The 26,470-nt window shown below is 36.5% G+C and overlaps 3 protein-coding genes across 4 annotated transcripts in view; 2 read left to right on the forward strand and 1 right to left on the reverse strand.

Moving 5' to 3' along the window:
• Nucleotides 1-998: 998 nt before the first annotated feature.
• On the forward strand, nt 999-15,117 carry LOC118449615 (protein gooseberry-neuro). The gene is made up of 6 exons (XM_035884413.2): nt 999-1,335; nt 1,938-2,251; nt 4,815-4,926; nt 14,034-14,230; nt 14,382-14,802; nt 14,879-15,117. The coding sequence occupies exons 1-6, from the start codon at nt 1,284-1,286 to the stop codon at nt 15,115-15,117; spliced, it is 1,335 nt and encodes a 444-aa protein (XP_035740306.1). The 5' UTR covers nt 999-1,283.
• Nucleotides 15,118-15,679: 562 nt separating this feature from the next.
• Nucleotides 15,680-18,306, forward strand: LOC118449578 (uncharacterized). The gene is made up of 2 exons (XM_035884350.2): nt 15,680-15,836; nt 15,969-18,306. Exons 1-2 carry the CDS (start codon nt 15,807-15,809, stop codon nt 18,243-18,245), a joined length of 2,307 nt encoding a protein of 768 aa, XP_035740243.2. The 5' UTR covers nt 15,680-15,806; the 3' UTR covers nt 18,246-18,306.
• Nucleotides 18,307-18,487: 181 nt separating this feature from the next.
• The window catches only part of Nplp1 (Neuropeptide-like precursor 1), a 12,315-nt gene continuing 4,332 nt past the window's right edge, over nt 18,488-26,470 (reverse strand). Inside the window, exons 2-5 of one of the 2 annotated variants that reach the window (XM_035884400.2) lie at nt 23,019-23,434; nt 22,097-22,926; nt 21,577-21,745; nt 18,488-19,927 (exon numbers count right to left, since the gene is read on the reverse strand). In XM_035884400.2, coding sequence (XP_035740293.2) covers nt 19,759-19,927; nt 21,577-21,745; nt 22,097-22,926; nt 23,019-23,434 — 1,584 coding nt within the window. In that variant the 3' untranslated portion in view covers nt 18,488-19,758. The remainder of the gene's footprint in view (nt 19,928-21,576; nt 21,746-22,096; nt 22,927-23,018; nt 23,435-26,470) is intronic. The other variant, XM_085658529.1, reaches the window with a different exon arrangement.

Below are 26,470 nucleotides of genomic sequence, written 5' to 3' on the forward strand. Positions count from 1 at the left end.
GTTTCTACGGGCAACCAACCAGCTTTTTGCTACCGTACGGAAAGATTTACAAGCGGCATAGGCACGTTTATTAGGGAAGATGAGCAAGTGGTAGGACCTTTGTAAAAATTTATACCAGTCTATCACGCGTTCATTATGATTTTACTTTCAAACGCTGATGATAGGAAATATTCTGTCATTTATATTTACACGGTCACTTTCCAGTACAATTACAAAGGATAATTCACTAAAAGCACAGATCTTATTTTATTACGAATAGTACCAAAATTCGAAACAAGAATCCCATTATCGAGGTAGAACTGTTTCCGCTAAACGCCATTTGCTTTGCCCGAACAATTGTTTGGGCACACTTCGGAAGATCCTTACGAGGTATTATGAACATTGATAGTTCTCGATCACATAATAAATTATTCGAGTAACGCTAGAAACTTGCCATATCAAACTCGTACTCTATATTAACAAATCGCATTTGTAAGATATATTATCAAAGCAGTGTACAATATAAGTGGATATCCAACTGAACATAGATAGAAAGTTATATTAAACGAGTAGGTATAGAAAATTTGCTCGCATAGGATTAAATGAAAATAACTTCGAATTTAGCTCAGTAGACATCAAGAGACTCTCTCGATCTGGTAATGTATTTACATACACATAGACAGGGATAATATAATATATCGAGGAATACGTGGGTAAGAGAGCACGTTCCGTAGGCGGTTCCGTGGGTAGAGCCGCCCATTGTGAAGTTCAGCTTTACCAACCACGTGGCAGGGCGTAGCCAATGAGAGTACCACTCTGGTACCATAAGTCCCAACGAGGCGACGGTCTCGTTTTTCTCTTATGTTGCTCGCACTCTGTTCCCTCGGGTCCAGCATGCTGAGGAGAGTGGGGTGAAGAGGGGTCCAGTACCCCAACTCCGACACGTTATTGCCGCGGTACCCCTCGCAACGAAAGCCACGCGTGCTCGCTTCTATTCCTTTTCTCTTCTTTCTCCCTACGTCACCTGAACGTTTCAAGTTCTAGTATCCCGTCGATTCGACATTAGCGATCGTTAGTTATCCAATTGATTTAGTTTTAGTTTCCAGTTTCGTAAATCATTTTTATCATAAATTTCCGTGAACTAATCACGGAATTTCTTTGCCTCGGGCCAATAATTCGACGTCATTCATCGTACTGTCGGTTGTTTTGTTCATACCTTTATCAGTGTCAGTGACTCGTGTATCCTCCTCTGGACGTCATCTTCGGTGGGTTTGCAAGGAAGATTATACAGGCTTGCATACGAGATGGATGTCACGAGTGGAATGAGACCTATCTTTAGTGGATATCCCTTCCAAGGTTAGCTTGATGTCTATTTATTATCGTTGAGAATTACGTCTTATTCTTTTTCGATCAATGGCATTGTTAAAAGTCGAAGAAAGATCGCCGAAAAAATTAAAATGTAAAAAGGAAGAAGAATAAAATGAAAAAAAAGAGTAGGAGAGGATGGTTCTCGTGGACTTTATTGAATATGCAAAGGCTCTCTGAACGACGATTAAAATAATTGGATGCTTTCGTTGTTTACTCGGACAGCACGCCGGGCAAGCGTTCGTGATGCGTAAACATAGTAATTACCTCGTGCTGTACATCGGAACGCGCTGATGATACAGGTAGCTAATGTCACGTACGGAAGGGTGGCTAATTCGACTAACGATCCGACTTTATACTCGTTAGTCCTGGAAATGGCCGAGCACGCCCTCTCGTGAGCATAACTTCTTCAATTTTACGGCTGTTAACGTGGCTTTTGGTATCCTCCGCGCGAATGTATCCCGGCCTTACCGGCTGTTAGGCGATTTCACGTGTTCGCTCGGTGGATTCCGTAAATAATTTCAAGCTTATCGAGACAACGCGCTCATCTTTTCGTCCTAAGTATTGCTGAGACATCGAACCAATGTTCACAGGGCAAGGGCGAATGAATCAGCTGGGCGGCGTCTTCATCAACGGCCGTCCCCTTCCAAATCACATTCGCTTGAAAATCGTAGAAATGGCGGCCGCTGGGATACGACCCTGCGTAATATCGAGACAGCTTCGTGTTTCCCACGGTTGCGTGTCGAAAATACTCAATCGTTATCAAGAGACAGGCTCTATCAGGCCGGGTGTCATTGGTGGCAGCAAGCCGAGAGTTGCCACGCCGGAAGTCGAGGCTAAGATCGAGGAATTGAAGAGGGTCAATCCTGGTATCTTCTCTTGGGAGATCCGTGACACGCTGGTAAAGGTAAAGGATTTGACTTATCAAAGTCGATCGATGTTTATTTTAACATATGTATATATAAAAGCATACTAACTCGTTAATCGTTCAAGAAAATATTTTCATGCTTTTCGAAGTAATTAGTAAATAGATGGATGAGAATTATTATTTCGTACGTTGTTGAAAATATAAGATACAACTAAAAATAAACGTTAAAAATATTTTCATCATAATCGGAAGAATCGACAAAAAGTTCGATCGTGGTCCTTATCTCTCTTCAACGATCACTCTCAATGGAAGTTTTTAATGTTGCGCACGAGGCGTACACGAGGCGTGCACGAGGCGTGCACCAGCCGAGCAGGGCTCTCTACGTATGTACGTGAGTACCTCGAGGCGACTCGCGTGTCCTTTAATACGTTACTGCTCGCCGCCTACACCCACACTTCATTGGCGTAATACCTTTCGTCCTCTTCATCGTCGTCGTCGTCGTTCTCGTCGTCCTCGTCGTCCTCCTTCTTCTCGTCCTCATTGTCTTACCTTTCGCAATTTATCAGACGTGATTTCACGTGCCTATGATATCCTTACAAAATAGAAACTCAAGAGATCAACAGTTTCTCACGTTTACGTAAGAAAAGTCCAATTTTCAATATTTTTTACTGATATTTCTTTCTTTTGATTTTTTTTTTCTTTTTAATGAAAAACAATCAAAAATTTTCTATCTGTAATATTCTATAATATTCTATTCTATTGAAAGACTTCTTTTTACATTTTTAAAACAACATGAGAGATATTAAAATGAAAAAAAAAACTAACACGAAGGTTTTCCAATTAGCGAAAATAAATTTAATCGAAAATAATTGTCATCTCGTTCACGGATCGATCTTGCAAACTTTCGATAATATTTTCAATCGTTCCTAATATTTCTTTAACAAAAATATAAATCTAAAAAATCTGCAAAAATTAGAAAGAAAAATAAGTACAGAAAGTATACAGAGAACTAGAGAAAGAGAAAGAGGGAAAGAAACAGAGAGAGAGAGAGAGAGAGAGAAATAGAAAGATAGAAAGAGAAAGATAGAAAGAGATTGTATATAAAGAAGAAAGAATATGAAAGGCTGAGAACGATTTTAGGAACATGTACGCCTCTGTGGAGGCAGGCGGTCGTTGCCGGCATTAATACGGCATTTAATGCTGGAAGGGGGCGTTCCGGAGCCTGAGGGCCCGAGGCTCTCTCTCTCTTTCTTCCGTCTTCCTCTCTTCCTTCTTTTTCTCTCTCTCTCTCTCTCTCTCTCTATATATATATATATATATATATATATATATATATCCATCGTTCGTTTCATCCTTCTTCCTCTCTGAAATCATCCACCTCACCCACAATCCTTCCTTCCTTCTTTCCTGTCATCACCCCGAACCCAAAGTCTCGACCACCACCGGCAGAAGGATCGTTATTGTTTCTGAGATCGGCGAAGCGAGAGATAGCGATCGACACCAACGACCCCCCTTTCCCCTGACTTTTTTTGCCTTTTAAATCCTCGGTTAAAGCGAGAGATCCAACCTTTTTATATCCCTCCCCTTTCTCCTCCTCCTCCTCCTCTTCTTCTTCTTCATCATCTTCTTTTTCTTCTTCTATGATCTTCCTTCTCCTTCACTACATCTCTATCCTTCATCTTCGCTCGCTTACACGTGCGTTACGCTTTGTACGATCAATACGAGAGATAAGCAGCTCGATCGATATCGATCGTCGAAATTTTCGCAACTTCTCGACGTATCCTTTGATGTAAGATTGTATATATATATATATATATATATATATATATATATATGCGTATATACATATATATATACATATATATGTACATATATATGTACATATATACATGTATATATCGATAACGATCTCGATACATGATCTTCATTCTCGAAGTTTACTCGTTAGATATTCTATCGAAGTCATCTCGGAGAAGAAATTTTCTTTCCTTATCTTCATTTTCTCTCTTTCTCTGTTTCTCTCTTTCTTTCTTTCTCTCTTTCTCATTCTAGCTCTCTCTCTCTCTCTCTCTCTCTCTCTCTCTCTTTCTGTAACATACTTTGTCAAGCAATTCCTTTCAATTTCTTCAACGTTGGTTAGAGTCCGGCCGATCACGAAGCAAGAAAGCGAGCGTAGTAAAGGCGCGTAACGGTGCCTAGCTCACAATGCGTAATAACGTTGAATCGTCCGGGAAAATGTGTACGTTGCGAACGAAAATAATCGCGCGAAATTGTACGCCTTGGTAGGCTGCAGTTGCGAAACTGCGAGCGTGGCCTTCGATGTATCGCGAGGGAACAACAGCTAGCTTTCACGCCCGTTTCAATCTACTCTCTCTTTATCTCTCTATCTCCCTATCTCTATCTCTTTCTCACCCTCTCTCTCCTTCTCTCTCTCTCTCTCTTTCTTTTTCTTTTTAAAAGACTTTTAAGGATAAATAAAAGAAAGAAAAAGAAAATAAAAAAAGAAGAAGAAAAAAAATTCGACAAGAACGATACGCATAGGTCCTCGCTTTAATCTTGCCTCTTTCAAAAAGGCCCCGTGCTTTTATTTTATTGCACGCAGGAAGGCTTCTCCGATCCACCTAGCGTCAGCTCCATCAGCAGGCTACTTCGGGGTGGAAGACCGGGGGACGACGGGAAGAAGGATTACACGATAGACGGTATATTGGGAGGCGGTGAGTAGCACTTAAGTATATTTCTCTTTCATCCCCGCGATCCGTATTGATCTTGATCGCCGAGAAAGGTACATTTCGTTTGTCTAAATTCATAGCCGACGTGCCCTCAATTTTACACTAGTTGTAGATCTTTCAAATTCGAAAAATTAATCTACTTTATATAATTCGAATAGATTATATAAAATCGTAAAAAAATTTCGATATTGAAATATAAAATAATTTGTAGAATACTCTACCGTCAAATGAAATTCCTCTAAAAGATCTTTTGATTTTCATGATTTTTTAATATCACTTTTTTAACATGTACGTACAAACCTGTATGTGCATTCGCACGTAAGTAGTTACACATACTTATATACCTGTATGTACTTATGTAGTCATATTCTTATTCATATAAAACTGCATATATAATAAGTATAGAAAGAGGAATAATGCTTGGTACATGAATTGAAGAAAAAACAAACAAAAGGAAGAGAAAATAAAAGAAAGGATGAAAAAGGCAAGAAAAGAATCGAATGTTCGTTCTCTCATCGTCGGTCAGCGTCGGAAGCTTTTAACCTCCTGCTACGAACGAAGCGAGTTTGACGTACGCGAGCGTGTGTACGGCGCTTTAAGTCCGGTCCACTGTCGGATAGGCCGAGTTAGTCCGAATGAGCAGGGCAGACCGGCAGGATTTAATCTCCGGTGGGCGTGAGCAGGATTAGCCAGGTTGCCCACACGTCCGACAAACGGATTACAGGAGTGTCAATATCTTACGGGGCACGCATTATCCCTTTTCTGCTTCTTCTACTTCTTCCTGTCTTCGTTTCTGTTCTTCTTCTTCTTCTTCTTCTTCTTGTTCTTGTTCTTATTCTTGTTCTTGTTCTTGTTCTTATTCTTGTTCTTGTTCTTCTCCTTCTTCTTCTTCTTCTTCTTCTTCTTCTTCTTCTTCTTCTTCTTCTTCTTCTTCCTTGCGTCCTTTGCAATCCTCTTTTTTAGATTTTTTCTTCATCTCTCATATTCTCTTTTCCTCCTTGTCTTCATAAGTATACTTATCTTTTTCTTTCATTCTTCATTCTTCTCTTCCTTCTCTCGCAACTCCATCAAACTTTCTTGCCCTTTTCGCACGGTTAAGTGTTTGCCGAACATTCTCAAATTGCTCGTGAAAACTGTCATTAGTTTTTGCTAAAGGAGTACTTTCAAGCCTCATTATTGATTTAACCCGGCGAATACCCCGAGCGTTAAATTTAAAGTACAAATTGAAATACGTCCTTTTTGCCTTGCTTCTCGACGACGGCCGCGAGTGTCTTCTTCCTTCTTTACTTCTCCGCCTCTCTCTCTCTCTTTCTCTCTCTCTCTCTTTCTTTCTTATCCTATGTCGATACTTCTACTTCTGTTTTTTCTTTTTTCCTAATTTTTTTTTATTTTTAATTCGTCCGTCTTTTAACGAGGACAGGTGCCATTCAAATTTCTTTGTCGATAATTAGCAAGTATCTAATTCATTGGCGACCAAACAAGTTTTTGTCTCATTTGCCTGCCCCGACAGGATGTAAGAATTCGTGAGTACCACTATCGGTGGTGGCGTTGGACATGGAAGAATTAGTGGGTACAGGTGTCCCAAAGTCTTAAAAGTTAATTCGACGAGGATGCTGGTGTGGTCGGAGAAGGAGTTGAAGGTGGATCGAGGGGAGCAACAGGGAATGCGAGGAAAGAGAGTCGAGGGCCAAGAGCGAAGAGCAGAGCCCGGGGCCTCGAGGCCCCGCGAGGGTCCCGCGGAGATCAAACGAACCGCCTGCCACACGTCGACAGTGGCGCTCATCTCGGGCTCCGTTCGAACCACAGTTTATTTTAATTCGACGATTAATCGTTTCTCCTCGTTTATTAATTCCTCCTCTTCCGCATCCATAGAAGATATCGTTCTTCTAATCGCCTAAATCTAATTCTGTTTGACACCAAATCGAAAAGTTCTTCGATAAAAAAGTTACAATATTTCTTTATGATTTTCTTTGTTAAACCTCACGTGAAAAAAATCTCTCGATAAACTGATTTCTTACGTTAGAGCGATAAAGTCTAATGAATTTTAATGCAAATTCGCTTGGGAGCAGGTGTAAATGCCCTTCCGAGTAGGAGGATATTATCCTCGAAGTTACGTGTCGTAACCCTCAATTAAAGATATTTATCGCCTCAAATGTGGTTAATTATTCATGACCTCCTAAGTAATCTCTAGATTGTATTTTATCGACTGATCATATCACAATTGTTGCGATATTTTTTCTATAAACTGTTTTAATACTTACCTTTAAAGATTCGACATTGAATCATCAAGATTTTTTAACTATAAAATTGAATCATCATGATTGTTGAACTATAAAATAAATCGTTAGTTTTTCTTTTTAAAGACAAGTAGGATATTAAATCTCGATAATCGAAGCCATTATGAAACCATAAACGAGATCATTCGTGCTAGTTCGTACTCTACTATGTTAAAACTACATATACCACGATCAAACAGACGATCAGATCGCGAATAGCAGTTCTAACAGAGGACATTCGTGATAGAGAGCACCTCTGAACGGATATACTCGTAGCTCGGTCGAAGGTGTCGGGTCCAGGGTATAGGTGTCGGCAGGCCGAGCAGGAATGACACGTAGCCTGTGGCTTTCTTATTCCTTCTTATTCCGTTCCTTTGGCTTCGGCCGCCGACGAGGGATTAGCCTAATGGGTCCTGCCCACCCCTCTCACTGCACCTCCACACGCGTATAATATGTATATCCATCTCGATTCCTCTTTCTCTCTCTCTCTCTCTCTCTCTCTCTCTTTCTTTCTCTCTCTCTCTCTCTCTCTCTGTCTTTATTTCTTTCTTTCTCTTCTTACCACCTTCTTCATCTTCTCTTTTTCCTTCTTCACTATATAGGTACCAAACGATCGAAGAGCAACGTTGCTAAGTGATTCACGATCAGCTTCATCGATTCCATCGACACAGTGATCCATCAGTTTCAGGTTTTTACCAAACGATTTCGCGGATTTATCGCAGAAACAAGTATATCTGATGTTTGTATACATCATAGAAATACATCGTAAGATTCGTATAGGAATGAGTATATGACTAAATCAAAGTTGAAATCAAATCAAAAAATTTTATATTACTTATTTCATAGCAATCCGTGGATAATATATTCACTGGTTTCCATATGCGGAATGCATCGGTATAACCGGATATTAAAAACAAAAAATGATTACATAAGACAGTAAAAGCTAGCAGGAAGAGTTAGGTAGATTCGAATTAACGTCGAAGCTGAATATCAGCGGGCGTATCTAATCGACGTTACACGATCGAGCTTTAGCGAGCGTGCAATTCTTGTCGCGTGATCGCATAATCCGCTGAGAGAGTCTAGTACCGACATATATCGTACGAGGCATCGGCTTGAATACATTTCAAACGCTTCCAAACTGCTACCCTCTTCCTCCTTTGTCTCCTTTCATCGTACCTTCGAAGGTATACACTCCTACAACTCCTTCATTAAATCGGTAGATTCGATCGAGCTCAGTTAACACTCCGGGCACTGTACTTTTGTACTTCGTGGAAAATGTTAATTCCTTGCTGGTAGAAGGATACGCCAAATTTGCTGCACTCTTGCCCGTTCCTTCCATCGTTTTCATCGTTCCACCAAAATAACTGCTTTCTCCAATCCGCTATCGTCGTTATTTTTTCACAGGAGATAATTTTGTCTTTATTTAATCTATAACACGTTTTTATTTTTATCTAATAACAAGATTATGCCGATTATTAAACCTTGAAATTATTCTTTCTCTCAACATATTCGATAATTAATCAAAATTTTAATTTAGATTTGATAAAAAATATTGTAAAATATGATTACAAGATGTCGAAGTTACATATTTGAAATGTAGTAAAAATTATTCTGACCGACGGACAAATCAAGGAAACAGACCTTCGAACAGACCACCAGTGACGAAATTAATGGTTTTTAAGGGGCGGTGATTTTCCGACAAAGTTCACGAGTAACTAATGTGACCACCAAAAATTCATTCAACCACCGTTCTCTCCCTTTCTCTCTCACTCCCACACACTGCTGAAAGTCACCTTCTCGAAATAAGAAAAGTGAAAAAGTCGGCGTATTCTCTATGAAACTTGCACACAGGCGTTGACAGGAAGACTCACTAACTTCTCCGATGTCAACCCTCGGCCGTCCTCATTGTTAACCTTTTTAAGGACATTTGTTACCATTTAAGGGACCTCACGCGCGTTTCTACGGATATCCATTCCTCTTATTCGGGAAGTACCGACTAAAAAAAGATGAGAATAGATAGAAGGAAGAGAGCACGACTAGATTTATAACCTACGAAGGTGCGGCACCTTTTCCGCTATTCAGAACCCGATTTGACACGCGGAAAGCGGAAAAGAACCGCGGGAAAGTTATGAACAAAGTTACGCGCAAATGTGACAAGTAAACAAAAATTTCTTTTTTGTTTACTAATGGGCTAAAGAGAAAAAAAGAAAAACGCAATTTTTTCATTCGATTAATGTAACAATCTCGTATTTATTAAGCTGATTATATAGCTTGTTATCTATATCTGATAAAGACATAGATAAAAATCTGCTGTTTGACAAAAACAATGTAATTAACTCGTTAAATTTTTATCATATTTTTAAATATCCTTTATTGTCTTAAATGATAAAGAAGTTAAACGCGTGCGAAAGATCACGCGACACTATGTAGATATAGGTACGTTCCAATGGGTGGTTCAGACCGGTATCGATAGATGTACGATCGGACACAGCGGGGATGCTGACCGGCACATTTCTCGATGACGTTGCTACGAAAGAGATATTTGCTCTCGACTCCGCGGGCCTCCTCTAATTGATTACACGCATCTTTTCACGCGATCTATTCAACCGATCGGACGCTTTTCATCTCCAAGAAACCGATATTGATTGTGCCTATCAACGAGTAAACCCGGACGGCTCGCGGAAATAAGATAGAAATATGTGTATCTATAATCTAATATAATAATATCTAAATATGTGACATTCAATAGTTTTGGTTTTTTTATTTTTTTTATTTTCTTTTTAATTATTATTGACAAAGAAAAAGCACCTTTTATTTTCAATATAAATCAATTTAAGAGATAATTAATCTAAAGCACATTGACAATCAAATCTTCCTCACAAAGTAATTGATATTTCTTTATGGATCGACACGACTAAATGGACCAAATGAATGAAACAATAGCTAAAGAAAGAGATAAAGAGAGAAAGAGAGAAAAAGAAAGAGAGAAAGTGAAAGAGAGAGATAATCTATAAACCATTTCATCGAGTGCCCGCCTCCCTGTCTCAACCTGAGAGCACGTTCTCTCATTACAAGTCCAACATATGGGCACCTAAACGATCACACCCGATCTTTCCATCTCTCTCTTTTTCTTGAGCTCGCTTCCCTTTTTTCTTCTTTTTTCTTCCTTCCTCCACGCGCTCTTCGACTCGAGAAAGGAGAGAGGGAGAGAGAAAGAAAGAGAGAGAGAGAGAGAGAGAGAGAGAGAGAGAGAAAGAGAAAGAACGATGGGTGGGCTCGTGAAGCAAAAGGAGATGAAGAGCACCTTCTGAGAGGACCGCCGATGTCAGAGGGCGCACGAAGGAATGCTGACTCGACTCCGACCTGCCTCCTTCTCTTTTCTTCGACGTCCCTCTTTCTTTATTTCTCTCTTCCTCTCTCTTCCTCTCTCTCTCTTTCTCTCTCGCTCTTTTTCTCTCCTGAGTCATAGCATCCAAGAAATACACCTGGAACACCAATTCGAGCACCCCTTTACTCCCTTAGAAAACGAGAGAACTCGGATCAACACGAATTTAGAAGCCAATTATGTCAATTGATTATTCACCAAAATTAGGTGGATCCCTTTCTCGATCATTCTTCTCTTTTTCATTCGATCGATACAATCCGAAAAATAAACCAACCAACGAAGACGTACGTATGTACGTTATTATTATTCTATTGAACGGAGTTGTGTTCTATTGAAATCTTAGAGAGTAATGTTTCTTGCCAAAGTAACGTGTATAGAAAAAGAAAAAACGAAAAAAAAAAGAAAAGAGAGAAAGAAAGAAACATTGTTGGTCTTTTACGTACGAGAACGATTCGATCGCGAAGCACGTAGAGTGTTGCAAAGAAATAAAAAGAGAGAGACAGAGAGAAAAAGAGAAAGAGAGAGAGAGAGAGAGAGATAGAGAGAGACAGAGAAAGAGAGAAACAACAGTGACTTGAGAGCAACCAAAGTCGAAGGCTAGAAATTTTCCTCGTAGATTTTCGAAGACGTCGGTGAATCTTTCGAGATATATTCCCTTTGGCGGCTTCTTTGGCGGCTACGGCCGCGTCTCTTCGTATGACAAACGAAAGAATGGAAGAATGACCACGGAGACAAGTTGCATCTACAATAAAGCTTGTAGACCCACGGTTTAAATTCCTGTCACCTCGTTCGCCGACTAGGAAAGAAATGGAATTGTGCGTTAAAGTGGGGTGGAGGGTAGAGGTAGAGGAGGAAAGTGAAAGAAAAAGAGAGAAAGAGAAAGAGAAAAAGAAAGAGTCCAAGTCGAAGTGGACGGCCGAAAAATGTTCGACGATATTTCACAACACGCCTAAGAAACACAATGCCTTCGATGTTCATAAGAATGAACACCCGTTGTGAGTGGTATCTTTGAAAAGCCAAACTGTCGTAACTACAAGCGACAAAAATCGATATTGAAAAATGAGTCTTGAAAGGGATCGAGTATTGTCTCTAAGCGATCGAACGAGCCTAATGTTTGCTTTTTTTTTTTATCGACGACATTCGATAATTAATTAGAGAGATTTTGTCGAACCGATGGGAAGAAAAGAGAAAGAAAATAAAAAAAGGTACGTAATAAATTCTAAAATGAGAAATTACAAAAGATTCCTTGTGTTGAGACTATCTTTGACTTCTTCGTAATATAAAAAAAAAGAGGAGAAGAAGAAAAAAGAGAAAAAAGGATCGCGGACCATCTTCAAAAGACTACCGCTGAGAATCCTCTTCGAATTTGGACTTCCGTCGTTGAATCTTCTCTTTACCTTTCGCACAAAGTGAAAACCGCAAGGAAAAGAGCAGCACAACTCATATTGTATGCGTCGGGTTCTGTTCAAAGCAAGTCGTACTGTGCTTAGGCAAAACAAAATTTTCCTTTGCCGTATATGTACACCGACTTCGACTCAAATTTCGCTATTTGAATCTCTCTTCATTCAGAAATAATCTAAAAGATTCAGACGTATTATTAAATTCGATATTATGTCAATTAATTAATATAACACATGTTAATATAATACATGACATTACGAACGTGGATTTAAATATTTTTATTAAAGATTTTTCACAAAAACAGTTCATTTTTTCTAGTTGCAAAAAAAAAGAAAAAGTTGAATTAACCATCGTTTAAACACTCGAATAAATTTCGAACAAAGTGATCTTGATACTCGTTCTATTTTGCCGGTCTCCTTGACGTTTCTCAAGTTACCATTCTTGTTATTCGTTATGAAATCAGGCGTAAGTAACAATTCCATTTTAAAGATGATCCGAGATAATGCCATGAATGAAAAGAAGAGGGAATAATATTGAACTGTGGAGGCACATCTGAGCTTATACCGACATTATCCAATCCTCGTATATTTTCTCTTACACAATGAACTCATAGATGCTCGATTGAACGATAATAAGAAAAATTTGGACAATGAAGTTCACTTTAAGAGTAAACATTGCGTCGGTGGTCACGATGAAGCTCGAGTTTTTCTTACTTTTCCTATATACATATATATATATATATATATATATATATATATCTTTCTTCTGTCCATTCTTTTATTAAAAAAGAAAATAAGAAGAACGCACGAGCTGCTCATCGCACAAATAAACATCAATACATTGATCAGTGCGAATTCGCAAACCCAAGCCGATGTTAAAAGGTTCTTGATAGGCTCAAGAAGGATTCAACGTTAGCTACGGTACAGGCTAAGTCCTTGCTCAAAGATCAGACCCTCTTTATCCACTTGTTTAGATCTCCACACGTAAGAATCAATAGTCTGTAAACAAACTTATTTGAAATATTCAATGGAATTCAAAATAAAGACACGATCAAAATATATATGTATATATCGACCTTTATTCTTTATAAAATAGAACGAATTTCTATGAAATCGATCATTCGCAAAAGCGTTTTTCTTGACCAATAGTTAATATCTTGGGTATACTGTAGTATCGTGATTTTATGAGAAGACTTACCTGCTGATAGCTTTGAAACACTCGACAAAATGGCGTCTTGACGACGTCGAACAAAATGGCATGTTGGATGGTTATTTTACGAGAACTTTATGGATACCTTAATGACTGTGGCACACATACACCTGTGGATATTATCTGTGTATATATACATATATATATAAAAGCGTATATATACATATATATAAAAGTCCATTTCGCGTATGATCACGTGAGTGCTCATTGCACTGACTAGTGACGTGATAAAATAAACTTTTCATCTAATACAGCATGAAGAAATCAAAAGGAGAAATTAAAGAAGTTAGACGTCCACGAATATGGAAAACTCCTCTAAGTATTAATTAGTAATTACATGAATTTTAACGAACTATACTCAATCAAAAAATTTTATATTAATTATACGCGTTTTAAACTTCTTCTTCCATAAACGTAATTTCTCAGATACTATATATCACCGGAGACAATTACATCATAAATGATCCGATGACTTCGTCATCTGATTACGGTCTTCGCATATAGAATAGCTACATGTGTATAAGATGTGGACACAGGAGAATGCTCATCAATATCGTATTCATAGGAAAAGAGGCAAGTTCATCGGAGCAACGAGAACTCGTGTCTCATGACGTTGCAGTTTTCGTCGAGAATTTATCGATTACCAATTATAGTCATTTAATCGTAGAAGCTTGTCATTTATTCCGATCGCTTTCCCGATTCTGTTTTCGACCCTATACGCTTCGTTGATAAAAAAAAGTATTTAAGAGAGAATCATGATAATAATATTGGGAAATCACAACGTAACAAACACAATGACACCTATCTCTCTTTACGATTAGGTCGTTGCGGTGATGATTCTGATACAGAAAGTGAACCAGGCATACCTCTGAAACGAAAACAACGTAGAAGTAGAACAACGTTCACTGGAGAACAACTTGAGCAACTCGAGGCTGCTTTTCAACGTGCTCAGTATCCAGATGTTTATGCTAGAGAAGAATTGGCTCAGAGAACTGGTCTAACAGAAGCTAGGATTCAAGTGAGTTATTTATTTTTCTTTGAGATTGTTCTCAATAATATTTGTAAACAAAAAGATTGAAACACAATTAAGTAACAAAAATCAGCAGAAAATTATTTATACTTATCATCATCTTCAAAAAGCGTCACCCGCCTCAACGTCCATCTTCTAGGTCTGGTTCAGCAATCGAAGAGCTCGTCTTCGTAAACACGCAGGAAGCATAGCACATTCTGTACCAAGTTTACCCCTAACGCCCTGTCAATACGCTGCAGCGAGTCACGAGTTGGCTCAAATCGCTCAAATACCTCAAATGTCAAGCGAAATACCTCAAGTACCAACGAGTTTGCATCATAGTCCGACGGCTCTGCACCAAACACCGAATACCGTACACCAAGTTGTTGGAAGTGTTTCCCAGATGACCACGTCGATGGCTCCAATCCCTACGACGAACACTTTACAAGGACATGCTGTCTCTATTTCGGAACACCTGACTTCCCTCTCTGGACATATGAATAGCATGCAAATCAGTCAAGTGCCATCCATTCAACCTCCGGTTGCTCATGCTGCTCCCACATCTTTGACTCCTAATGCTGGTACCTTGATAAATGTTTCATCAAATCCAGGTTCCTAAAAATATAATATTTCATTATTAATTTATTGTTTTTTAAGGGAATACAGATTGGTCCAGGACGCAGCTCACTTGGGGACAGTTCAATCATTTTCAAGGTAGCGAATATTCGTCGAGTCACGTGACAAGCCATCAACATGCCGCGCACGCAGCTCATGGTACCCATTCCTCGAATACCGCGAATACCGCAAGCACAACGGCCGAATGGTACGACCAGAGTTATGACTATGCCCAACACGCCCAACTCAACTATCATCGCAGCGTGGGTGGAATATACTAGCCGAAGATGCTTCTCGATCCGATGGATAATCTAAAATCGTCGATCGAATTTATTTTTGTACATAATACATTTACGCTTTATGATCAAACCTAACTGATAATTTGATCTCCTTCTACCTTATTAAATCTTATCTAGGAAACCAAAGTTATATGACGAGACCGTAACAATAATAGAAATTCGCTTTTCTTATGTTCTTTTCTGATTATGTCAACGTTGTTTTCTAATAGTTACCCGATCTCTACTATTGTCATTTGCATATGGATTCAAACGATCATTAACATTGTCAAGAAAAGTTATGATGTTCCGCGTATACATATAATCTATTTTTCCGACCGATTTAAGTGCCTTACATATTAAAACAGTTTAAAAGAATATGAAAAATTGTTTTCCTGACCTCTCGATTATCAATTCATCTTTCGATTTCATAATCGACGTGTAATCTTTCAATTCGAAATAGTTCACTGTGTAAATATCTATTTATATAGGAATTAGAGATAAGACGAGAATTCTTGGAAAACGTATATCAAGGCAATAAATTTATTGCATACTCATTTTCAGACACGTTTGCAAGAACGATCTTCTTCAAACGTACTACGTCATTTGTTTAATTAACATATCGGTAAAGAAAAAATTAAGATTCATATAAGAGGACTAACGAATGCGAGCACTGCTATTTTACAAGCTAGAAAATGTACGCGCTTCAATTGTCGGTTGTGGGGGTAAGTAGATATAGTACCTACGTGAAAAATTGCATCGTGATTGTTAACTTTTAAGTACTTTCATTCGGACATTTCGAACGAATTTATCGAACACGATAGGCTTGAATAAGAACTTTCTAATAATGGTTTCAGATACTCGTTGTCCTCGGAAGCGTGAAATGTTCGGTTTCGAGTATTTTCGATGTTATTAACCAGAGAGATACAACGACTCCTTGCAAAGCAACGAGAGAGTGTTTAAATTGCAAACAATCCAGACTATGTATGTTAAACAATAATGGGATACTGGAACAGGTCGCCATTATAAATTGTACTTCTAATTCTAATTCTGCAACACCATATTGCGATAAGGACACTGGTTTGTGCAGTAGCGTAGCTTCAAACCAATGCCTTTCGAATGAATTCATCTGTCCTTTCGTCGACGGAATATATCCAGATCCTAACAATTGTAGGAGATATCACCTTTGTGCAAAAGGTTATAGAACAACGAATATTTGTCCACCTAACAACGTTTACGACACACGTTTGCAAAATTGCAAGCTATCTTATTATTACTATGACTGCACTACTGTTAATTGCAGAGGTAAGGAAGGTCAGTTTTTCGCTTATCCAACGGACGACCGAATATATGGAAGTTGTGTGGAAGAACGACCATACCTTATTGGACGATGTGAGGATTACGAAAAATTTGATGTTAATTTGAATAGATGTGTCAGAGTTTGTAGAAAACTTGAAAATCAATATACCAATGATTGTCAAAAATATATACGCTGTGCCGAAGTTAGGAGAGGACAATATCAACCAGTTTTGCAATACTGTGCCTGCGATCAAGGTTTTGATAAGATTAAAGGTATCTGCACAACAACAGCAGAGTGTTTGAAAGGGAATAATACCTGCAAAACGACAGCACTACTTAGCGATCTATTGGGTCTTCCTGATGACTACGATGAAGATAATGATTCCGTAGAAGAAGAAGAAGAAAACGAGCAGGATCCACAGGTGTCTGATTTGATCATCAATAATTCGGATAATAAAAACAGTAACAACAATATATCTAATGGTGATGATAATGCAAACGGTAATATTGTGAATGGCAATAGTAACCAAAATAATTCGAACTCTGGAGACGTAAATAACATAAAGAGACCAGCATTACGTCAATTCATTATCAATAATTCAGGAAATAGTCATGGTTCGAATAAGGTGTCTAACGGAAACGATGAGGAAAATGGTAATATAGTTAATGGTAATGGCAATAGTAATAATAAGAACGAAGGTGACATAGGTAACGTAAAAGCGAACAGACCTGGTCTACGTTCTTTAATTATTAATAATTCAGAAAATACTCACAGTGATAATGATGTTTCTAATGGCAACGATAGTGATAATGGTAATATAGTTAATGGTAATGGTAATAGTAATAATAAGAATGAAGGTGACGTAGGTAACGTAAAAGTGAACAGACCTGGTCTACGCCCTTTAATTATTAATAATTCAGAAAATACTCACAGTGATAATGATGTTTCTAATGGCAACGATAGTGATAATGGTAATATAGTTAATGGTAATGGCAATAGTAATAATAAGAATGAAGGTGACGTAGGTAACGTAAAAGTGAACAGACCTGGTCTACGCCCTTTAATTATTAATAATTCAGGAAATAGTCACAGTAATAATGATGTCTCTAACGGCAACGATAGTGATAATGGTAATATAATTAATGGTAATGGCAATAGTAATAATAAAAACGAAGGTGACGTAGGTAACGTAAACGTGAACAGACCTGGTCTACGCCCTTTAATTATTAATAATTCAGGAAATAGTCACAGTGATAATGATGTCTCTAACGGCAACGATAGTGATAATGGTAATATAATCAATGGCAACGGCAATAGTAATAATAAGAACGAAGGTGACGTAGGTAACGTAAAAGCGAACAGACCTGGTCTACGCCCTTTAATTATTAATAATTCAGAAAATAGTCACAGTGATAATGATGTCTCTAACGGCAACGATAGTGATAATGGTAATATAGTTAATGGTAATGGCAATAGTAATAATAAGAACGAAGGTGACGTAGGTAACGTAAACGTGAACAGACCTGGTCTACGCCCTTTAATTATTAATAATTCAAGAAATAGTCACAGTGATAATGATGTCTCTAACGGCAACGATAGTGATAATGGTAATATAGTCAATGGCAATAGCAATGATAATAATAAGAACGAAGGTGACATAGGTAACGTAAAAGTGAACAGACCTGGTCTACGCCCTTTAATTATTAATAATTCAGAAAATAGTCATAGTAATAATGATATTTCTAACGGCAGCGACAGTGAGAATGGTAATATAATTAATGGCAATGGAAATGCTAATAACACGAATGAAGGTAACATAAGTAATCGTAATTGAAATTGATATTTTGATAATGTAGGAAAATGATAGACTGTAATATCTGCATGTATATATTTTAAATAATATATATATATATATGTATATATATATATATATACAATAAATATTATATATATATTAGAATTTAAAAAATGATTTAATAATTTCCTTTGTAAGCTAAAAATAAAAATAAAATAATGTTATCAATTTAATAATTTGATGATTATTTCAATACTATTATCGCTTTATTGTCACATTATTTATCCATTACAGTATAATTAAACACATAATACATTATTTTAATGACAAAAGATCGTAAATTCGTTTATATGTCATCCACAGCAATAAGATGAAAAAGCTCCCGAGTGAAAAGTCTCGCTCGAAATTTTCTCAACGGGTAAACTATTCATGTTCGAAAATCTAACCTTCTCTTTTGATATTTATTACGTACAACATCACATACATTTATACACTATGATCTCATTAATAATAGTCGAATTATGCATAATATATACGAAGGAAGAACCGAATTCGCGTTATCAGTGCATATCGTAATCACTAATTTGGGTTTTATATTGTGAAAGTTTATTCTATGTGCAAGGAAATTATATCCAGACTTCGTAAGCCGTTCTATCGTAGCAAGACGATGATCGATTCGAGAAAGGAGTATAGGTTTAGAGTACAGAAATTTAAAAAGATAGTTTTTCTTAAGAACAAAATGAACGCTTGGAAATTTTCTTTTACGCAGAATAATCTTAATAAAATAGGAGACTAAAAGCACGGGCAGTTATAATCATCGAGCGATACACTTATTGTCTTATGAACGACGAACGGTTCTAATCATTTGAACAATTTTAGCTTATAGTATTCTTAAGTATCGAAAAGAAAATTATTGTCATTATTTATTGTCAGTGAACGCATATTTCTCACGACGAAGGTTACATTTCTTTCATAATTAATGAGATGATATAACAAAAACGACTGATAGTTTGTTCCTCTAATCTAATTCGTTTTAGAAAAAATAAATCGTCTACTGTAGAATCGTAATTGCAGAAGTGGAATTTCGAAGCTTTCATAATTTCAATGAACGGATACCGTACATAGATAAAGAAGCACGAAATCTTAGGTTTACAAAATATTTACATCGACGGAGGGTATTCTTCCATTTTCCTTGTCGTTATTTCGATACTTCGTACATTGCGTATGATCCCGTCATGATGTTTATACGACGATAATTTAATCATAGATGATAATGAGCCAGTAATTATAAATCTTGCATTTAACGATGGGTCTGTCGATTCAGTTCTTTACAAGCTTTCAATTTCATCTATATCGCTGTTATTTAAAATAATCGTTCTACATTATATTATTTTCTTTTGTAATAATTTAAAGATCAAAATAGAAAGCAGTTTTTCAAAGCTAAATATCTTCAAAGTATCAGTATTTTACAAGTGCAACGTTAGGAATCATTGTTTATACCCATCGCTACTTGCACAATTCAAACTATTTAAACAATCGGTAATGAAGAGAATTATCGTCTGTGGGAAATAGAACGGTATCTTCGAAAGCCATGGTGACAATTTCCACATAAAGACTGGAGAAAGCGTATTCTGGGAGAGCCAGAACTAAGGATGGGCCTTAACGACCAAGTCGTCGAGTAGGAGGAGTAGTTGGACGTGGGCCCATCTGCGGAATTCTCCCTGAAATTGATCGACGTGTTGTTACACCAGAAACGATTCCTACTTTATCGATACTCACACATCACACATATATCTTATATCTAATCAGTCATAATTTTTATGATTTAACACAGCTTCTATTTTTTGAAATAATCAATACTAAACACCTATCAGATAGTATAAAATCCAACGATGATTCGTAACATTTTTTTCTTATATAATATAATAAAGATTTAGAATAAAAAAGATGATGTACGTTTAAAGGAGATAATCAATTAATTATTACCAATCATCGTTTTGATTTATAGCAACATATAAACTATAATTATTAATCTATACTATTGGGTTACTAATTAAATTAATGCTCGTGCAATCAGAGTCTAAATAAGTATATATATATATTTATATATATATTTTTATTAATAAAAATCTATATATATATATTTTTTTTTTTATTAATAAAAATTTATATATTTATATATATATATATTTTTATTAATAAAAATCTATATATTTATATATATATATTTTTTTTTTATTAATAAAAATCTATATATATATATATAGATTTTTAGCCAAGAACTATGGTGACTCGATCGTGACAGCTTTTTTCTTCTAACAAAAGAAATATAGGAATAGGGTTAATACAATGAAAAGAAAAAAAAACATAAGCACTTAGTGAGAGCTTTTCACAAGAATAGAACAAAAGACCGTAGCATCTTGTTGGTTCTGTTCGAGACATTTTATCGAGAAGCCTGGATCGAATGAATACCTTTCGATAATAGAGATAATTATTTTCGCCTCACATTTAGACTCTGCGAACACTTCAGCTTTTAGCTGCCTTCAACATTCAACATCAATTACATCACTGGTATCCAAGAAAACCCTTGTGAAACAATGCAAAATAATTCTTCACTATTCATACCTTCCAATTAATCCCATAACAAAGTACCAAGATACTTCTTTCTCTGGATAGCCATTCAAAACAATCGCGACACTTATCCATAAAAAATAAAAACAAAACAAAAAAATACACGTCAAATATTTAGTAATAAGTGTAATTATAAAAACATTGAGGATGGTATACGTATAAAAAAGAAGGGAAAAAATGTACTAAATAAGTAAATACAGACATTGATCCTCTATAAAAAAAAAATAAAGTAGCCTTCTAACATAGAGCTACGATCTAGTGACTAGATTCTAGTCAATCTAACATCGAGAAACGACACCGAATGATATACATGTAAATGTTAACACCTATATACCACGACGAATCTGAGAAGATGACACAATTGAAGAGAGTAAAGACGATTGAAAGATTATGAAAAGATAAGAAGAAGAGAAAGAAAGAAAGAAAGAAAGAAAGAAAGAAAGAGAGAGAGAAAGAGAGAGAGAGAGAAAAAGAGATAGACAATTTCTAGGCGGTGAATTTTCGTAAACGATACTCGTGAGATTAGAAATAATATTGATGTTGTTACTGTTGTTCTTATTGTCAATTTCTGTTTCTAACGAGAACGAGATATTGTTTAAACAATTATTTGATATCATTGCAACAATGATCTACTGATTGCAGGTACGGACAACGTGACGACATCACATCGAAGTAGGAGAAGATTTTGCAGAGAACACGAAGAAAATGAGGTGCACGGGCGAGAGCCTAATGGTCTGACCTGTCGACCAGATACCGGGGTGATCGCGAGAATCGTGCCGCCCTGAGCGATGGTAGCAAACCTTGCCGCGCCAGAGACCCGATATGTCTCTTACTTGGTTGAAACGTCTCGACATATCCCACGGGAAACGAGGTGTCCACCGGTAACTCCAACGCAGCCGACTCCGTTCCTGAGAGTCAGAATCTTGTTTCTTTTTTTCTTAAAATTTTGCTTCCAACAAGGAAGCGAAAGGAACTGTAGATACGATAATTTGAAGATCCAATGTGTCGGAATAGTCGATTTGATTTTTTATTTTTCAAAAATAGCCGAGCCTTCAATCGTTTTAATTGGTTATCGACAATGGGACACGTTGGATCACTCAAAAACTTAAAACGATGATATAGAGACGATCTATCTGTCTATACATTAAATTAATCTATATTAAAATATGTACCTGAAAGAATCATTGATATTACAATTACAATGTAAGAAATGACAAAGATTATTAAAATTATAGAGAAATTTCTAAAATCGTCCTTACCCATGAATCTCTTCTCTGTGTTTGGATACTGTCCAGTAAGAGCCTCGATCATTTCCTCGTAATCAAGAACATTCGAATTCTGCATGACGGGCAAAGGATACTCGTTCGAGAAATCTATCTGCCTCTTCGTCCTCCTATCGTCCGAATCTCGCATCAGATAGTCCAATCGATCATCACCGAACGAGCTAGAGGTTCCATCGTCGTGTCTCTCGCGGGCCAGCTGGTAAAGTTCGAAGGGCTTGTCCTTCAAGGATCGTCCTTGACGGTTCATAGTACGAAGGATCATACCGTAGGGTGGAATAGCATAAGCTCGTTTCATGGAATCGGGCCAGGCTGAATTTCTAGCCAAGGAGGCTACGCTTCTCTTATCTTCATTGTACAAAGAACGAAGAGGAAATTCGGATGATCGAACCACAGAATCCAGGAATCTTCTCTCGATCGGTGACATTTCCTCAGGCAAGTATTCCTTTTTACCTGACTGTGGTAGCATGTATGTCCTAGCTAAGGCAGCAATATTCCTTTTCCCTGCCAAAGGCAAAGCTCGATCTCTTGCGAGAGAACCGATATTCCTCTTTCCACTTGGTAATGTATGATCGCGTGCCAAAGAAGCAATGTTTCTTCTACCAGCTGTTGGTGGTAAAGCAAAGTCTCGAGCCAATGAGCCAACATTTCTTTTTCCATGAGGATAATCACGTATCAAAGATTCTATATCCAATTCTCCATTGCTAAGTGTATACTGGCGGAGAATCTCTGGGATATTTCGTGCAGAGTTTTCATTTATTAAACCTTTCAATAACGCTTCCAACCTCTCGTCGGTCCAAGAGCTGTACCTGTTAAATTAATAAATGAAATAAATTCCTCGAATTCATTTTACGTAAGTACGTATGTTTAAATAGAACGAGAAAAAAAAGAGATCTTTCACCTATCACGTTCCTGAATAGAAGCTGGTAGATCGCCGTTCTTGGCCAAAGTCGCGAGACTTCGTTTTCCCGTTTCGGTTAATCGTTCGTCTTCCTCGACGTCCTCGAACGAACGACCAAACGGATATTCCGGTAATTTGGACGATTTACCAATCGACGTCAAATGAGCTCGCATCGCTGGATCCCTAAAGAGTTCCAAGTAGAGGCTAACCGGTATACAAATCTCTGCGTCGTCGTTTTCCTCAATACTGAGTGCTTTCAAATGAGCCATGTCGTTACGATTCTTTGCATCTTGAATGATCCGAGCCGTTCGCGAATAAGCTGCTAAATTTGAACTTGCTTCCGGAAGACGCAGAAGTGCGATGAAGTCCTTTTTCGGTATGCATTGATTGTTGATCTCTTCCTCTTGACATACAATCTGTAACAGTAAATCACTTTATATACTCAAGTGATGCTTCGACAAAGAAACTATCTATCTGTTTATTTTTAATAGGAAGTCATTATATAAGAAAATAATAAAAAAAGTATGTAGATATAGCGCTTTATTCTAGATTTAAAAATAGGATCACTAACGAGATTTGATTATCTGTATTATCAAACGTCGTGTTATTAACTGATAAAATCAATTTTAAAATCTCTCATCGTTCAACGGAAGATTTTATTCGTTGAAATGTGTACATATATTTCTCTTTCATACCAAGCCCTCTCATATAAGCGGAATCACGTATATTGGAAGAGCGAAGACACTACAGTACTCCTTTCATACCAATCACACAATACAAGATATTGATCCTGTCAAACTTCATATTACACTAGTCTTCATATATATATGCATCGATCGCAAATTGGAAAGAAAGAAACAAAATACATCCCCAATTTCATACATGAACCTTGAAGTCTCACCTGTGAACTTTAAATAAATACGTGAAAGAAATTTCTAAAAAGTTTAAATGGAATTTGATTTCTGTTATATTAAAGGAAAAAAAGTAACGAAAGATTTTAATATTTATATCCTGATATTTCACGACGTTCCTCAAAATATTATGCAGTAATTAATTCATATGTATCTCTATTCGCCAAAAGGATCGGCCGACAGCTGCAACGTTATTAAATGACCGTCACAGTGTCAGACATAAATTTCATCGTTTCAACGTTTCGCATTGGTCATACATATTAATGTAATCTCTAAATCGTAAACATGATTTCGATATCGACCATACGTTTCTATCTTCTAAAGTTTCTCTTTGCAAAAGACTTCTATTCCCAAATCTCTTTCCGTTCATTATCGTCAATCAATCGGATTAGTTAATAAAATTGATTCTCCTTCTATTGATATCTCTTAAAATGCTAAACTGCACCTTTTCGATTCTGTATAAATTAATTACTTTCAATGATTAATTTCAATTGAAAACACAATACGTTCACATATATATGATGATGAAATTATTATCGGCATTTTCAATATTAAAAGAAGAAAAGTGCTGTTTGTTTAGATATAAAATACGAAAATAAAAAAAATACCTGCAGTGTCTTATTTATATCAATATAAAATATTACAAGTTATCAAGAAAAAAAAATGCTACAGTGTTATTTATTTTCTATTAAAAATATTAATAATTATATATTAATAATTATTTATTTAAATATAAGATACCGAACATTTTTTCAATAGAAATTACAATAATGACTGTTATTTATTTATATAAAAAATATTAAACATTCTCTATAAAAAATATTAGTGTTATTTAAATATAAACTATTAAAAATTCCGATATTATTATTCCAACTCAATATTATAATAATCCTAGAGATAATCTCAATTTAATGAAGTCATGTTATATATCATTTATATTCACCTATACACACACACACACACACACACACACACACAGAGAGAGAGAGACAGAGACAGAGAGAGAGAGAGAGAGAGAAAGAGAGACGTCGATAAGTGTCGTGGTTGCTTACTATCTTGTCTCATTAAAACTCGCTGTTAATCGTCCTTGTCACACAAGATTAAATGAAATTCCTCAAGTTGTACTTTCAACTAACTCTTGAACTCGACTTATGTTGGAATGCTGAACATTCCTGGAAGTATCGGATGCAATTAACTTATATAAATAATACAAAACACCAGGCAAATATTTAAATCTTTTCTCTTCCTAAATATCGTGATAAATAAATTATTTTTACAATTAAATGGTAATAATTTAAATAAACAATCCGGTAATCCAATTTAAATGAGTTAAGCGGCATAATCTCAAATAAATCTTACTTTTATTATACTCAATGTAATATCGTTCTCTTTAATATTGAACTTGGAAGGTCGAGAAGAAAGAGAGAAAGAGAAAGAGATTTGAATAAAAAAAAATGAAAGAAAAGAAAAAGAGAGTAGATTACAAATAAAAGCTGGACCTTCGAACTGTGAAATCTCCGACGGGAGGGAAGAGCGACATCGAAATAGCAATAAAGGTAACCAATCGTCGAATTTTCTTCGACTTATTTCTTTCCAAGGGAACATTCTTCCAAAGGCAGCTGACAGGTTTATCGGATTTATCGGTACGATAAAAAGACGAGCCTTACGTAATTTTATTGTAAGAACGACGAAGCTTTTTGAATTTTCCTCTCTACGAATGAACTTTCGATATTTAACCCTTCCCTACCATAACGATCGTCGAACAAGCTAACTATTTTCATGATAAACAAAAAAATTTCAAACCTATCGAATCGAGAACATCGATCGGTCGATCGTAGATCGTCGATCGATTCTCCGCTTTAAATTCGATTTAGAAACGGATTAATTTTCTATCGTAAATTTCTAACTAACCGAAACTAACCGTTCGAATAACCGCGATAGTAATTCGCTTTCTGCGTAGCATAGCCGGCTTTCATAAATCATCTGCAGTTCATAGAAAAAAAAGTACCGTCGTAGAAAAGCGGTGGTACCGATATATCGACGTGTGTAATACGAAGCACGAATTGGCTTAAAAGAAATCGGATATCAGCCCGTAGCGATGATAATGCCTCGACCTCGTTCCAAAAGAAAAGCTTTAAATTTTCGAAAAAATAGAAAGAAAGGAAAAATAAAGAAAGAGAAAGAGATGAAAAGTGGATACCTATATCGGGATCTATTGAAGAATAGAAAATTCTTCTCTAGCAAAATTCTTCAAAAGAAAGGGATGATATTGTTTCGTCATATTCTTCTGCAACTATAAATACATATATAAATATATGAATATAAAAAACACATAAATATCTTTGACATCTAACTTAGCATTGAATTCTTTCAATTGTTATCTTTTAGCGGACGATTTACTCGAATCATTCAAAAGATTAATCTCGGGAGTTAAAGAAGCTATCATTTCTAAAAAATAATCGTTATACGTATAAATTATTATATCCTCTCGTCACGTTCATCGAGCAAAGTCGTAACGCCCACCAGATGATAGGCTTTTCG

The sequence above is a fragment of the Vespa mandarinia genome, chromosome 8 (assembly GCF_050613455.1).
Source record: "Vespa mandarinia isolate Hongniang chromosome 8, ASM5061345v1, whole genome shotgun sequence".
Taxonomy (NCBI): domain Eukaryota; kingdom Metazoa; phylum Arthropoda; class Insecta; order Hymenoptera; family Vespidae; genus Vespa; species Vespa mandarinia.

Excerpts from the sequence above, each read along its gene's own strand:
- LOC118449578 (XM_035884350.2), top strand. The coding sequence starts at position 15,807 with ATGTACGCGCTTCAATTGTCGGTTGTGGGG. Across the intron at positions 15,837-15,968 it reads TTCAATTGTCGGTTGTGGGG|ATACTCGTTGTCCTCGGAAG; the intron begins GTAAGTAGATAT and ends TAATGGTTTCAG.
- LOC118449615 (XM_035884413.2), top strand. The coding sequence starts at position 1,284 with ATGGATGTCACGAGTGGAATGAGACCTATCTTTAGTGGATATCCCTTC. Across the intron at positions 14,231-14,381 it reads TAACAGAAGCTAGGATTCAA|GTCTGGTTCAGCAATCGAAG; the intron begins GTGAGTTATTTA and ends TCCATCTTCTAG. Across the intron at positions 14,803-14,878 it reads ATCTTTGACTCCTAATGCTG|GGAATACAGATTGGTCCAGG; the intron begins GTACCTTGATAA and ends TTGTTTTTTAAG.